This window comes from Phalacrocorax carbo, chromosome 11, assembly GCF_963921805.1.
Source record: "Phalacrocorax carbo chromosome 11, bPhaCar2.1, whole genome shotgun sequence".
NCBI lineage: Eukaryota > Metazoa > Chordata > Aves > Suliformes > Phalacrocoracidae > Phalacrocorax > Phalacrocorax carbo.
This window is the reverse complement of record NC_087523.1, coordinates 7,046,097-7,061,030: the sequence shown is the minus strand read 5'-3', so window position 1 is coordinate 7,061,030 and position 14,934 is coordinate 7,046,097. Positions and strand designations below refer to the sequence as shown.

At 36.3% G+C, this 14,934-nt stretch overlaps 1 protein-coding gene across 4 annotated transcripts in view; it reads right to left on the bottom strand.

Moving 5' to 3' along the window:
• The window catches only part of DIAPH2 (diaphanous related formin 2), a 254,044-nt gene that overhangs the window by 54,130 nt on the left and 184,980 nt on the right, over positions 1–14,934 (bottom strand). For 3 of the 4 annotated variants that reach the window (XM_064462898.1, XM_064462899.1, XM_064462900.1), the window contains one exon: positions 8,455–8,550. In XM_064462898.1, the coding sequence (XP_064318968.1) occupies positions 8,455–8,550 (96 nt within the window). Of the gene's footprint in view, positions 1–6,683; positions 7,362–8,454; positions 8,551–14,934 lie in introns of those variants that run through there. The other variant, XM_064462901.1, reaches the window with a different exon arrangement.

The window sequence follows — 14,934 nt, the reverse complement described above, 5'->3', positions numbered from 1 at the left end:
TTTCCCCCAGTGCACGCCAGCAGTTTGAATGTTTCCCTACACAGCAGAGAACTACCATTTTATCCGGTTTGAATATTTTTATTTTTTTTCTTTCCAGGTATTTCTGTATACAAAAATGTATTAACCTAGGAATACCACAGAGACATTTTTCTAGTTCCCCTGTAATTACAATGCATCACTCTATGCTAAGCCCCAAGAAAACTTACATGCAAATATAATTTCAGGATTCCTAAAATATTGATAAAAAAGGACACTACTTAGTGCTTTTTAACTTATTTTCTGGCTGCACACTTTAGGTTTTTTACTCCTTCAACTGTCAAAGAAAATGAAAGAAATGCCAATTAGGTCTTTTGCAGCCAGATGAACTTGCCTTTCCTACACTGCAAGTCACTCAGAAGCCAACACAGTTGCATCAGTGCAGTGTTTCAGAGCCTCCGAAGATCTTCACTGGGCTGGGATCAGCACTGCCTTAGCCAAATCTAACGAGGATTTAGAAAAGTTACTGGTAGTTGGCTGGCTTCAGACTGGCTGTCTGTTCAGCCTAGTCCTGCCTGCAATAGACTCTGGACTTACGTACAGGTTGTTGCCTGAAGAACAGACCCTCTGGAGAGTCAAACAAAGGTTTAGGTTAGCCACAAAGCGGCACCGGATCACTGAATTTATTACAAGCTTAAAAAAAAACAATAAGCTGCCAGAGCAAGACTGCTCTTTCAGCACCAGTGCTAGGCTATGCTAGCTTTGGAAGACGGCAGAACAAGATATTTGTTTACTCATCCAGTAAATGATGGAAGGGGGAGCAGTGCCCACTTCTATAAAGAGCTTTCAGATTTTCAGATAAAGACAACCTAATGAACACAGAGTAATAGCACCAATACCCTCTTTAAACCCATCACGTCTGACTTCAGAATAAAACACAAAATCATTTCCATATCAGTTCTGTTACGTCATAACCCGTAGGATGAATATTGTCTTTGCAGAAAAGAAACTAATTAATTTGCTACAGTCAAGATGACAACCACTAGAAAAAACCTGGGACAGACTCTCCATGCTGAGGTTAGAGGACTGTCAATTCTGCACTATGTGCATAGAACAGGATGGAAAATCACCATTTTGACCTGATGTCAGTTAAATTAATCTGCTACCAAGTCATACACTACAACTGTGATTTTCACCTCTTTCTTTTCCTTTCCATTCATTACATATGTATCTCTTAAAATATTAAAGCCAAGGCGCATTACCTCAGTAAACAGTACTGTGGTAGAAAACTTTTCAAACAGAAGAGTTTCTACAATAATTCCACGAGAACAGCACCAACACTGGCAAAGAAAATTCAAATGTCCAAATGTATATTAAGTTAGCCTTGCATATCATTCATTACTACTCATGTAGTTGGTAAATGAATGCATGAACATCCTTCCTCAGTGTGTGAAAGTAGTTTCTCTAACTTCAGCTGCCACATACAGATCTAGGCAAAACTCAGCTACCCACCTCTAGAACTGTAGGCCTTAACATCTAGCAAGACTTACCTCATTAAAACAGGCCAGTTTTCAGATTCAGTATGAATTAAAATTCAGAACTGTGGGTGACTTCCAACTCATACAAAATTCTACCACATGAACTTGGCAGCCTCCTACTGGGTTACTCTTTTTGAAAGGCTGGATACTATGAACAATTCTCTGAAAAGCTTTGTTTTAGTTCTAAAAATCTATTTCACAATGTAGGACATGCAAAAAGGCTTTTGGAGTTCTAAAGGCTTTTAGGAGCTTCAGAAGCAACTGTGCCAAGTCAACTCTCAGGAGTAGGAACTCCATAATATACAGGCTGTATGAACTCTATAGCTGTTCTGGGTACCTGCAGAGTTCTATGATGAAACAGACAAAACAATTTTAAAGAAACAAATATAACAGTCCATTTCAATGTCTGAAGCAACTGGCACAAGCCTGCAACGGGCTGGCATAAGCTCAGATCTTATGTGATGCAAATTACAAATGCCATGATGCTGCAGAATAATCCTCAGTACTTCCACGTAATTGTCATCATCATCAACGGGCAACGTGTTTTTATTCCAAAAGGAACAGGCACTCTGCTATGCCTTAAGTCACAAAAAAATTAGAACTTTATATTTTGGCATCTTAGGACAATTTGATGAGTAAAGTAACACCAGTGTTAATTTTTTAAAATACTAAAACTTGAGAAACGTTACGATACTTGCAGTGTAGAATTTTATGTAGCACTTTTCCCGGACAACTTACAGAGAATACTTTTAATACTATGCTGAAATATATTTTGAAGCTCTTATGTTAATAAAAGCAAGGGACACATAACCCTCCTTAGCCTTGTGTGAGTTACTAAATGCTTTAGATGAATGACAAACTCAGATGTAATTAGTAACAATTATATAGCACCCTCTTTTTGAAGGACATTTTTTAGTGTGTACATGCCATTGCCATCTCATGGCATATTTTCATTTATTCAGATAAAATTCTTGCATCAAAAAAAAAAATTAAAATGGCAAGTAACAACAAAGAATTAGACAAAGCAGCAGCAGCAGCAATGTATGCAAAGGGTAGAGTTCACAATACCGCTCCTCTCTGTCTGGCTAGTTTACTAAACATTCCTAAGTACTTTACACACACTGTGTCAACATGTGAACAATCTCATGCATACCAACAGCAGAGAATCCATTTGAAAGATAGCTAATCAATCTTCAATACTTGCTCTAGAGAAGGGTAATAAACGTGAAGCAGGTTAAAACAATTATTCAAATGTGTACAATTCTTGAATTTTGACTTTATGTCCATACAGTTATTGGTCATGAGGTGTTTTCAGATCCACTTCATTCCCTTCATGCTGAAGGATGTTGTCATCTAAAAATCTGGAGAATCCAGTCTAGGCAGGCTGGAGGTTAAAGTCTGATTTAATTCCTTTTTCCCCTCCCTTTTTCATCACTTCTCCTTCACCCTGCCTGTAAACAGAATTCCTCCAAAATGCCAAGTAAAACCTCTGCATACTACAGCTGTTGCTTTCCTGTTAAGCCACCTGAATAATGTATTATCTAATGTTACTCCTTTAATTACAAAAATCATAAGCCAAAATGCATACACAGTGAAAAATAGATTACACCACAAATACCTATTTTTAAATAGCTTTGGAATTGTTTATGGAGCTCTCTGGACTACAGCAATTTGCTAAGACTTGATTTGAATGGTACTATAAATAGATTTTCCTTATACAACCGATATATGTATTTAGCAATAAAAGCAAACTTAAATCTCACAATAATGCCTTGATGGCAAAACCAGTAAATTTCCTCTTGGTGATCCTTGTTTAGCTCTTGCTGTTATAGTTGTGATAATTCCAAAGCACTTAGATCATGCGTGTAAGTCTCATTAGTCCACGACTGTAAGCAAAAAACCCTCCGTTATATAACTGAGATAGCAAAACATGCTTTTAAACGCTCAGCTTCTCAAAGTAAAACAATAAAAAATTAGACATGCCAGCCAAATATATCAACAGGAATATTAGTTCTTTACCACAGGCTGTTTAAAAGGTGACCAAATACATTTAAAATATGTAATTTTTTTTTTAAAACTTGACACTAGTGTTTTTATAGTCCATTACGGATTTTTCTAACTTCAGAACAGATACTTAAAGACGATGACACACTGTTCAACTGGAAGACGCAAACAAGGCTACTCAAACACCATTTCAGCTGAGCACAAATCATGATCTGTTAAAAGTGCATCTCCCACATTTTTGGATTTTAACACTGACGAATCTTCTTATCAATTCACAGACAGACGTGAGCATGTCAAAACTCAGTTTATTTACGAAACTGCCACATACAAAATGATTCACAATGCTTTCAGCAAAGCAGATATGCTTTGACTGAAGATTTTTTTTTAATGTGTTTTACGTAAATAAGGGTCGTGCACCCAGAAACTTAACTAACTCTCCAGATTTTTTTATATAACCAATGCAATGATAAACATAGAAGTCAGCCTTAAATTTGAAGCATAGCTGTGTCTTCAAGCAGAAGACAAAAAATTTCTAAAACTATAACCTTTTTATTAGAATTCTGATAAACTTCAATGTAAAAGTCTGCTTCTTAATATTTTTTAAAGAAGCATATTTTAAATTAAAGGAATTCTCTGAACACCGTAAGAAAATTGTCAAAAGTCATTAAAAAGTAGTAACAGTCCATTGCTTCAACTCCTTTTTACCTTACAGAAGTTAAACAAGTGGTGGCAGCACTCGGGAATGGCTTGCATGAAAGATTCAAATTAGATGTGGAAACTGAACAAGGGAGACTCACTCTCAAGGTGTACTGCTAATATGGAAAGAATAATGACAGCCTAGCAATTCTCAGTAACATCAAACTCCTAAATTGTGCCTACTATGCATCTCGCTGTACTGATTTGATTTTGATGCATGGATTAAAAAATAACCCGAAACATGTGTACTAGCAGACCACATTAAATACTTGATAAAAATTACTTTATGCTGAAATCTAAAGCAGAAAGAACCCGCATGCGTGTTCCTTATAGCTGTGGTTTCCTGGTAGTGAAAGACTACAGAAATACTAGCATGTATTATTACTGCAGTTGTAATAGTTTGGATATATAGAAGAGGGCACTAGTTATTAACATTTCTGAAACAAATTAAGCTTAAATTCCATGGCAAAAAATTTAGCAGTTTAACAGAAAGAACCCGAACAGAATAGTTGGCTCTATGCAGAAATTTGCTTAAGCTAATATTAGAGAGAAAATATTCCTGAATCAGTCGTCTTTAATAATATCATACCTCAAGGCCAGAAAAAAAGGTCAGGGATAATTGGTGTAATAGCAGTGCTGGACACACATTTTAAACTGGTACCCTGTGATGAATGCCACCTAATATCGTTCCTCATTACGCTCTCATTCCAATATTAGCAAACTTGCAAAAAGCAAGTATATTTTTGGAAGAAGAAGCAATATTTCTAGAAACTGATTTCTAATTATTATTTTATAGCCTCTATAAAAGCAAAGCAATCTACTGAAAGGACAAACTCTACACTTAAAATCCAGTGGCTAGAAACAGTAAAGATACAGTAATAAGCTTAGGAGAGAGAAACCACGCAGAAACTTCTACATAACAAAGAATGCATAACAAAGAATACAAGAGAATACAATGACATGAAAAACTGGGGTAGGAAGACAGGAATTTTTTATTATTATTTATTATCCAAGACCTGATAACAAAAAGATTTTTGCTGGAAAAGTCTATAGTTAGAATGCAATCCATTAAAGTGTAGCTCTTCATTTACAGGCTTGGCAAACAAACAAAACCAATTCTGTTAAACATATTTTAAATGAGTTTTACTTTTCCAAACCTGTCTGTACATTTCACCAATTATTTTTTTCCCCCAGTAGAAAAACTGCGATACTGAGTAGTTCCCCCTGCGTAGGGCTGCCATTCTAGACGAACAGAGCACCGTTCCCTTCCTATCTCCATCTCTTAGCCAGTCAGTCTCTTACTCTTTAAATACTTTAAAGACATGACAATGTGAGCACAAACACATGCTACAAGGTACCCCAGTGACCTCTGTAAGAAAGGCTAATTGAACGGGTATATTTGGCAGAATAATAGTATTCTGGAGTGGTTGTAGGCCAATAGGAATTGGAGCTCTGTTATCCCAATGAAATTATCCCTCCTAGGTCCAACCAACGCACCTAAAAGCTGGCAGAGAACATACGCCATCGCAGAGGTTTTTGTGTTGGGAAGTTGTGGGGTTTTTTCCTTTTCAGCCAAGCTGATAAAGAATGGCACTAGTAGTGATGCAACAGTTTGCTCATTTGAGTTAAATTTACTCTGTGAAACTACTAGAAGAAAATACCAGAAAAGCCAAATTTTCATGGTCTAATGGTTGTAACATTGAGAGGGTTGTAATCTTCTATATTTTTCATTTTCACCCTGAGTAGGTGCAAACAGAATAAGCAAGTTTGCAACAAGAGGGATGCAGAGCACAGACATGAAAATGTACGCAAGTGAACTTAACTGTATTGCTGAGCACTTTTTTGGGGCGTTTTGCTTGTGGTTCTTCAGTTTGCTTTCATTTTAGGCTTTCTGTAGGGACTACCTGTTACCAAGTAATTAACGAAATTGAAAAAAGTAAGCAAGCAAAAGTTTTTTCTGCTCACTAGATTTAAAGTACTGAGTGAGTAAGCCATAACTGGCACACAAAAAAATTAAATCAAGGAAGAAAATAACAATTTTTCTCCTCGGACCATGATGGCCAGCAAGACAAGTTCAAGCTCAAAACTTTGCTGTACAAGTCTAACTTTCAAAATAGCAGCACCTATTTTCTTTTCTGTCTGTTAAGCTGATTACAGAGAGTGCAGCAAGCTACCAATACTGCATGGAAAACTCCTACAGCATGACAGCATGAACCATGTGGGGACAGTACTATACCATTCGCTACATACTTGTCGATCACAACCAAGTGACCCAGCAAGCCCAGAAATCCCCAACCTCTTCTTTCCAGAGCTTTTATTTACTTTTTCTTCCTTCCACTGTACCACAGAAGGCATTGAGTTAACTGTTTACAAAAATCTCGCTGGACGAAACTCTCCAGAACACTTAGAGCCTATTGATGGTACCAACGAGAAAACTGTCATTGTTCAGTTTTTTAAGGAGAGATACAGAAGTCTGTAAACAAGGTCCCTACTTTTTTAATGCTATAGATCACTGCTTAGAGATATCATAGCCATATTTTTAGGTATCTTCTGGTTTATAGACAAGTTATTGACTAGATGTCATGTATGTTCCTAAGTCACATGAGAAAATTTACATCGTTTAAATCAAACACTTGACTGGGATTAACGTTTATTGCCTAAATTTTCAGCTACCACCTGAAACTTTACATAATGGTCCTATCCACTTAGGAGGAGACTTACACTTGGGCAGAGCTTGGAAATGGATTATCTAGACCTTTTCTCACGGTATGTTCCCCCAAATCAATCAACTCCTTATACGTAAAAGCTAGACCCCACTAGAATATAAACTGACACAATGACATTTCAAACACACAGAAAGTCACTATATGAAACAGAAGAGAAACAAAAGGGATTTTAATTAGCTCTGCCCCCTATTGTTGCAGAGAAGTCACTGGTTTTTGGACCTGGGTTCAGTCACCTCCTTGGCTTTCTCAGCTGCAGCAGATTTTGCACAATCTCCTCTGGTCCCTGGGAAGCTTTTCTTTGTCACCACCAGGTGACAAATCTCTCCTCAAGCCACAACACAGACAGACCATCTCTCACATTGATATTGCTCAAGATATGGAAAAAAATACATTTTGATCGAGGAGTTCTTTCAGTTCTGATCTGAGAGCAGAAACAAGCTCTTAATTAAGAATGATACTGGAACTGTAGCAGAATTAATTTCCTAGTATGAACAAATTATCTAACTTATTTTTATTTTTTCCATAAGATCAGGCATATGGCAAACTAAAAGTAATGATATACCATCTTTGCTAGCTAGCTGAAAGAGGTTAGTAGAATTTGCCTTTACTCTTCTGCTCCGTTCTGAAAAAAAATAATCAGCCAACATGAATCTAACCCTAGCTCATTGAGGATTAGGTAGATATACATGCCTTAATTATAAAATAAGACGACTCCATTTTGCCAAACCTTTAGCAGCACATATCCAACATAAGCTTTAGATTTTATGCCAAATAACTATAATTTTTCACCTGTAATTTTTTATTACTGTATTTTGTACTGTAAGACATGTTTTAAAATATAAATTTCAAAATACAGTATATTACCACAGGCTTTTATGAAATGTAAATGGAGAATAAATGCAGTTCACAAACTGTAGGCAACTGGCATATCATAGGCAGAGAAGCAAATAGAGGAAACACTGCAGGTGCTTAGCCTTCTCCCATATTTTCTCAAAACCAAATTTGCATGAAGCAATGATTGTGCAGACTGAACCAGTAAACCAGACTAAATTCAGTACAATACTATTCTCTCCCTCAAGAAAGTGAAGCTACTTTATTGTAATTTTACTTTTATGACACTGGAGCTTCCAAATAAACCAGAACATATCTAAGACCAGTGCTTGAAAAAGAGTATCAGCTATAAGTAAGAAGCTAATATTTTTCACAGTGCCACCTACAATAAATTATTTATACTTCTGGTTTTGAAGATTAAGACGAACATACTTTGTGCAGCAATGTTTTAAATGCCATTTCAACCACAACAGAAACCCCGTCATATCTTAGAGCCCAGTTATTCGAAGATAGAGCTATCGAGTTAAAAACCCACAATCACAAAGAACATTATGAGCTTTCACAGTAGCTCAATGACCAAGATCAGATCAATGGTTTTCAGCAAAAACTGTGGGTAAGGTTTTGCAAACAACCAGCTTCTGCCCACTCAGGTCATAACTACAAGTTTTCAGAAAGTGTCTTACCTTGTCCTCTTGGTGTTCGTTTCCTGCGATCTCTGAATGCTGCTCCAGACTGCAAGGCCTCAAGCAGACTATCCATCACTCCCGTCTCATCACCCTCTGAGAATAGGGGAAAAATAATATTAATCTCAGTGCAACCAAAATCAGACTTTAGAAAGAAAAAAAAGTAAAAGTGTTGTCAAGTTTGCATAACACTTCCAAATAAGAGACATATACATTTTAATGTAATGGATGCTGTCAGTGCTTCAGGTATCACTGTCTAGTTTGTGTATGATGCTCTATTAAGCGAAACTGATGCCAATCCTACTGTTCTTTCAACTTAGAGATGCCGTCTTGTGCATTATTGATGACATCTTCAGCATGCAGATAGACAGCTGCTGGTGAATGACTGCTGCTTCACTGCTAAATTCTTCTAAGACTTTTCTGAAGTAGAAGCAGGTCATCTCTTTTTAATTTAATCCACACACATGGAAAAGCTGATGAAATTGAATGGCACAAAGTCAAACACTATAGCACTACAAGTATTTTATATGTTGCCTCCCTTCTTTAATGATGCATTAAATCCTTGAAAATAAAAATATTTATTCCTACAACGTGCAAGGATACATACGCCATATACGTGTAACACGTGTAACATGGATGATCTTAAGGTAAGGTAAGGAAAGAAGAAAGAGGGGAGAATTGTGCCATGAAAGTAAGTGGCATAACATTGCTTAAAAGCTGGATTCTACTTCTGCTAAAACTTTCTCTTGCTTTTTTCATATGCAAGCTAACCTGTAGCCTTTAAATTGTTGGACTTTATTTTGCATTATGGAAAGATTACTTATTTTTAACGTACTTCAGTCCTTTATTTCCTTTGCATTTCAGTCTGCTAATGCCACTTGATAGCAGCATTCAACAGCACGAGAAATAGAGGTCAAAGAACTGCGATGTTACAGAACTATCGATGAATGCTTCTTTTTCTATTCACATGTCTGTGTTATAACCCAAAACAAAAATATCGACTAGACTGGGTAGGTAGGTAGGTGGACATTTTATTCACATCTCTCAGACTTCAAGTTAACATAAATTTCCTCATCGCAGAGTGGGTAGATAATTATTTTATGCAGAAGATTTACATTACAGTAAAACACTTCTGACTCACACAAAGTGTAGGAGGTTAAATGCACATTCAAGCTCTCAAATGTTCAAGTTTAAAAGCAGCTTATTAATGCAAAAGGTATTCTGCTCTGGTCCTCTATTACATTTAGATTTATTAGACTAAATCCAGACTTGATATAAGAGCAAACCAATCCTAAACCAGTACCTGGTTCAAATTTCTACATGACGAATATCACTGTAACTACTTGATAAATTTAAATTATACATCACCGTAATTTAAACCATTATGTATAATATACAACAGATACATAAAGTTCTCTCCAGTGTAAGATGAAAGGGAGCGGAGCAAGAGTAGCAACCAGCAGAAGACTCTGAAATATCAGATTTAATTACATTCCACCTAAAACCCTTAAAAAACCTAAGCTCTTGCGAAATATGTAAGTAAATTAGCTTCTCTGGATTCACGCTCAAATATACAAGGCCAGAATCTTGTCTAAAGGACGCAATATAACAATTTTTCTTTGTGCTCCTTACCCTACATATGCTTATTCACTGATTTATTGGTGGCTCTGTATTAAATTTGTTTTCTTAATCAAAGGTCTGTGAATACACTTTGTCCATACCAATACACACCAAGTTTGTCTGAATCATTTAATACATGCGGCTGTCATACATTAAATGAGTTAATATGTTAAAATATTTTATGCACAGAAAAAATTATATTATCATTCCATCTTCATTAAAAATAAGACTTGGCAGAGTTTATCCAAAAAGCCAAAAATCCTTCAATATTTCATAAATGTTTGTGCAGCCTTCCACTTCTTTTTTGCTGAGTATGGAACTCTTCTTGCTAATTACTGCAACTGCTAAAAACCGTCCTATTTTTGGAATATCAAAATATACAATATAAAGACACGTGAATTAAGAAAGCTGTAGAACACAGGGATGAGATTTTTTAAGTCCTCAAAGTAAAATTTCTGCTAGGTCTGATCTCAGAACTGCATCTTAATCAAAGTCATCTGGTGATTAAGTGGGAACTGGACAAAGAAGTGCATTTTCAATTAGCCTTCATTAAAATTCATAAATAAAATTCAACAGAAATTCCAGTCTTTCCTCACAGCCTTTCCTCTTGCTGAGGTACTTCACATATTACCAGATATCTCCTTGATTTACCTTTTTTTTCAATACTACCTACAGCAACTTGTACTCAGCAATCAGAAACAAACAAAAACTACCAGGAGTTTCTGAACTGAGAAACTTATTTCCAAGAGAAATTGTCAGTGGAAATAAAATAAATAATCCTTATTTCTCTTTCAGATACCTTCCACTGTACACAAGGATAGGGGTTTCCTTGGAACAAGTAATTTTCTTCCTCATTCTTTCTTTTCCAAGTTGGTGCCAAGCATTAAAGACACAGCAAATGTATGCATGCATGCAGGAAAAAATTTCAAGCTGTTTCCATCTTATGCCTGGCACTATAACTGTTTGATTAGCCTTAGCGAAGAGCCAGATTCATGATAGGTATTAAACAGAACTGAACAGGCAAAAAAAAAAATCTTAATCATTATTCAATAATTTAACCCCAAGTCTGATTTGCTTTCATTTGGATTTCACACTAATATTCTATTGCAGATTTGGCTTAGCACATACAGTCTGTTTTGAAAATGGGTGTGTTCTTAGGAGGTTACAGTAAGCCTCGTCCTCTCACACGTCCCACAATTTAGACCCATGTTAATCAAGAGATTTTGGCCAGTTTCAGTGATAGTAATTAAGACAAAAATAACTTTCTTCTTCCATAGAGCAATATTATTGTTTCTTACACTGCTGAAGAGCCCCAAGCAAGCTGTGAAGCACAGGCAGAGGAAAAAGGTATGATACAATCAACAAATACATTCACATTTGAGATGAGCAGGCAATCTTAATATCTAGACACCTTAACTTCTCATAATTTTTGACCAGTTATAGAAAACAGATGGGAAAAAGGAATTAGAGTGGGCCATAACATGAAAGCGTATACAAAAAAGGCTGTCATGAGCTCCATCCACTTATAAATGCTGAGGAATAGTCATATCATGCATCTATAAATAAATATTCTGTGCATAAAGGCAATACTCTGGATTTTACTCTTTGCTTTTATAAATAGCAACAGACTTTAGATGAACTGGGCATAATGAGCATTTAGTATTTGTGATCAGATTTTTATGTTAAATGACATTCTAAACATTAGTACTCTGGAACTAGAATGCCAATTTTAAAAAAGGAGATACTTGATAAATTGTAAGAAATTAAACCAGAAAGTGAAGATTTGGATATACAAAAGGGTGAGGGGTGAAAGACAAGATTACAAACAGAACAGTGACTATTGCTAGAGATGTATAATAATCCCAACACAGTCAAATTGAGTGAACTTTTCACTTCAGTGTTAATGCATATAAATAGTCCTGCCCCTTGGAGTAAAGACAAGATAGATAATCAACCACGGACGAGTAATGCCAAATAAGCTAGTATTAAGTTCTCTCTGCTGATGTGGAATCAAATTGCAAATGTCTATGAAATAAACGTGCCATTTGAAATCACCAAATACCTACTAGTATTATTATTATTATTGGAGAATAACAAATACAGAACTTGTTTACAAAAAAAACCCAAAATATTAGCCGGGGAAAAAAAATATGGAAGTCTTCATTTGGCAGTATGAAAAGCCTTTCAAACAAATTTTGAAGACAACAGAACACAAGATTATGAGATTATGGCTCTGCCAGAGATATTAGATTAAATTTATGGTTTATGCTTTCTGTTAATGCAATATACTGCACTTCATTTGGGTAGAAAGGTTCTCTCATTTATCTGGTGTTCAGCACTTGATATAATGGCTGTTTAATACATTAGTGGAAGGTGTAAAAGATGGTCATTAGTAAAATATCTGGGTAAGTAACAACAAAAGGTTGTTTATAGATAGGAAGCTTTAACATTTGAGAGTTTATCAGCTGAACTTTCCTGAAAACCTAATTAACGGATTTGCCATAACAACAAATGACATACAAATAGGAAATACTGCCATTCTGGAAGATAATATCAGAACATGCATAAGATTTGGAATAATAAAATAAATGAAAATAATAGAATGAGCATTTATAAATTCAGGTGCAAGCCAGGAGCTCTTCACTAGGGAATGACCAAGAGTTCCAATAAAAAGAGATGACCAAAGATCAATGATGAGTTACCAGCCTTGATCAGTGTGTTAAAAAGTCAGCATATTCTATTTCCAGTAGTAGTGGTACACAAGCTTCATTACAGCATTCACAGAAGACAAATCACAACTGGAAAAGCCTTTACAATAACCAGGGGAGTGGATTCTAACAAGAAATGCCTAAGGCAGCGCAATTTCTTTAGACAATATAAAGCAGACATTGAAAAGAGGTATGACAACCCCTTCTGTGCTTAGATCTGTAAAGTCCCAAGAGAGAAAACTCATCCCAACAGATCCCTTCCCCAAGAGAGGACTGGTTTGGTACAGCAGCAAACAGGAAAACATTTAGGCTGAGTGAGTAGAAGTATCTTTGCAATCAAAAATGATGTTTTAGCATGCATTCCCAAACAAGTCTGTGGGACTAAAGTAGTCTAGAGATTTTAAGGTGTTGTGGTTCAGCCCCAGTCAGCAACTAAACACCACACAGCCGCTCGCTCACTCCCCCCCACCCCTATGGGATGGGAGAGAGAATCAGAAGAGCAAAAGCAAGAAAACTCGTAGGTTGAGATAAGAACAGTTTAATAATTGAAATAGTAATGATAATAATAACGATTATGATGATGATGATAATAATAATGATGATAACAGAATAAAGAGGAAAAGAGGGGGAAAAAAAACAACCCACAAGCCATACAACCGCTTACCCGCTCACCACCCGTCAACCAACGCTGCCAGTCCCCAAGCCGCGATTGCTTCCTCCCTCCCCTGGCCAGCCCCTCCCAGTTAACATACTGGGCATGACGTTACATGATATGGAATATCCCTTTGGCCAGTTTGAATCTGCTCTCTTAGCTGTGCCCCCTCCCTTCCCGGCTTCTTGTGCACCCGGCAGGGCATGGGAAGCGAGAAAAGTCCTTGACTAGTACAAGCACTACCCAGCAACAACCAAGACATCGGTGTGTTATCAGCATTGTTTTCAGACTAAGTCCAAAGCACAGCACTATGCCAGCTGCGGTGAAGAAAATTAACTCTATCCCAGCTAAAACCATGACATAAGGATGTTAACAAAAAATTCTGAAAATAATTATATGATATAGCACAGGGAATAGCAGGAACATAAGTCACATGATCTTTTCAATCCACTGTGCCCAAAGCATCAACCTGCAACTCCTTATCGATGACACATCTTTAAAAAGGGCATGTGACAGAATGGGGAATAAGAGTGCAAGAGACCAATTACTGGAACTTAGGCTGCTGCATAAGTTACAGCGTGAAGAACACAATTCCTGGCTATCTGTATTTGTGAGCTAAGCCTTTACTTTTGAGCAAGTATTTTTATTTTCAAATGTCTTCTAGTGCAGATATAACATTTATATTTATGAGGAAAACTGTCCTGTTTGTTTAGACTATTTATAAAAAAAAAAAATTAGAAAGCATACAATCACGTTCGACTAGTCTGTCTTGATTTTTCTTCTTATACCACACTGAATTCAAAACTCTACAATCAATTAGCAGTTTAATTCTAATGTGAAGTGCATCCCAGAGAAGTAAGTATCAGGAAAAAACAAAGCATATAATCTATTTCCAGAATAATATTTTTAAACTTCAGCTTTCCAAAGATAGGTAACCTGCCCCAAACTCAAGCCATTCTTTATATTTTATCCATCAGCAAATGGGATGTGGAGACGAAATGACAATATTAACTTTACAGTTGTAAATATTTAGAAACACGGCAGAAAAAGAAACATTTTCAGAAAAGGTAAAATTAATGTAAATGTCTCTTTGCATATGCAACACTATCATAGGAAAGACTGCAACAGTATTACCCAATCCATAAGCCTCCCTTTGTAAAACACAAAATCAATATTTAGAAAAATAATAATCAATACATGAAGGACAAAGTTTCAAGCATGCTTTTAGACAAGTCCTGTTATCACTGACTGAGACTCCCTTCTGCTTTGTACGTACATTTAAGTTTTTTAATTGCCACCCTCCTTGCATGGAAATCTCTCTTCGACAAGTACTTAAGATAGGAATGTTAAAAAAAAAATCAAGATGCTTTGCTGTTCTGTATACCTTACGTTGCTTGTATCCACTGAATGAGAATTTGTGCAAAAACAGTTCAAGCAGCTAACACAGTCCAGAGATAAAGCTCACCAAGCACATCAGGCCTTCTACCCAACACTAATAAG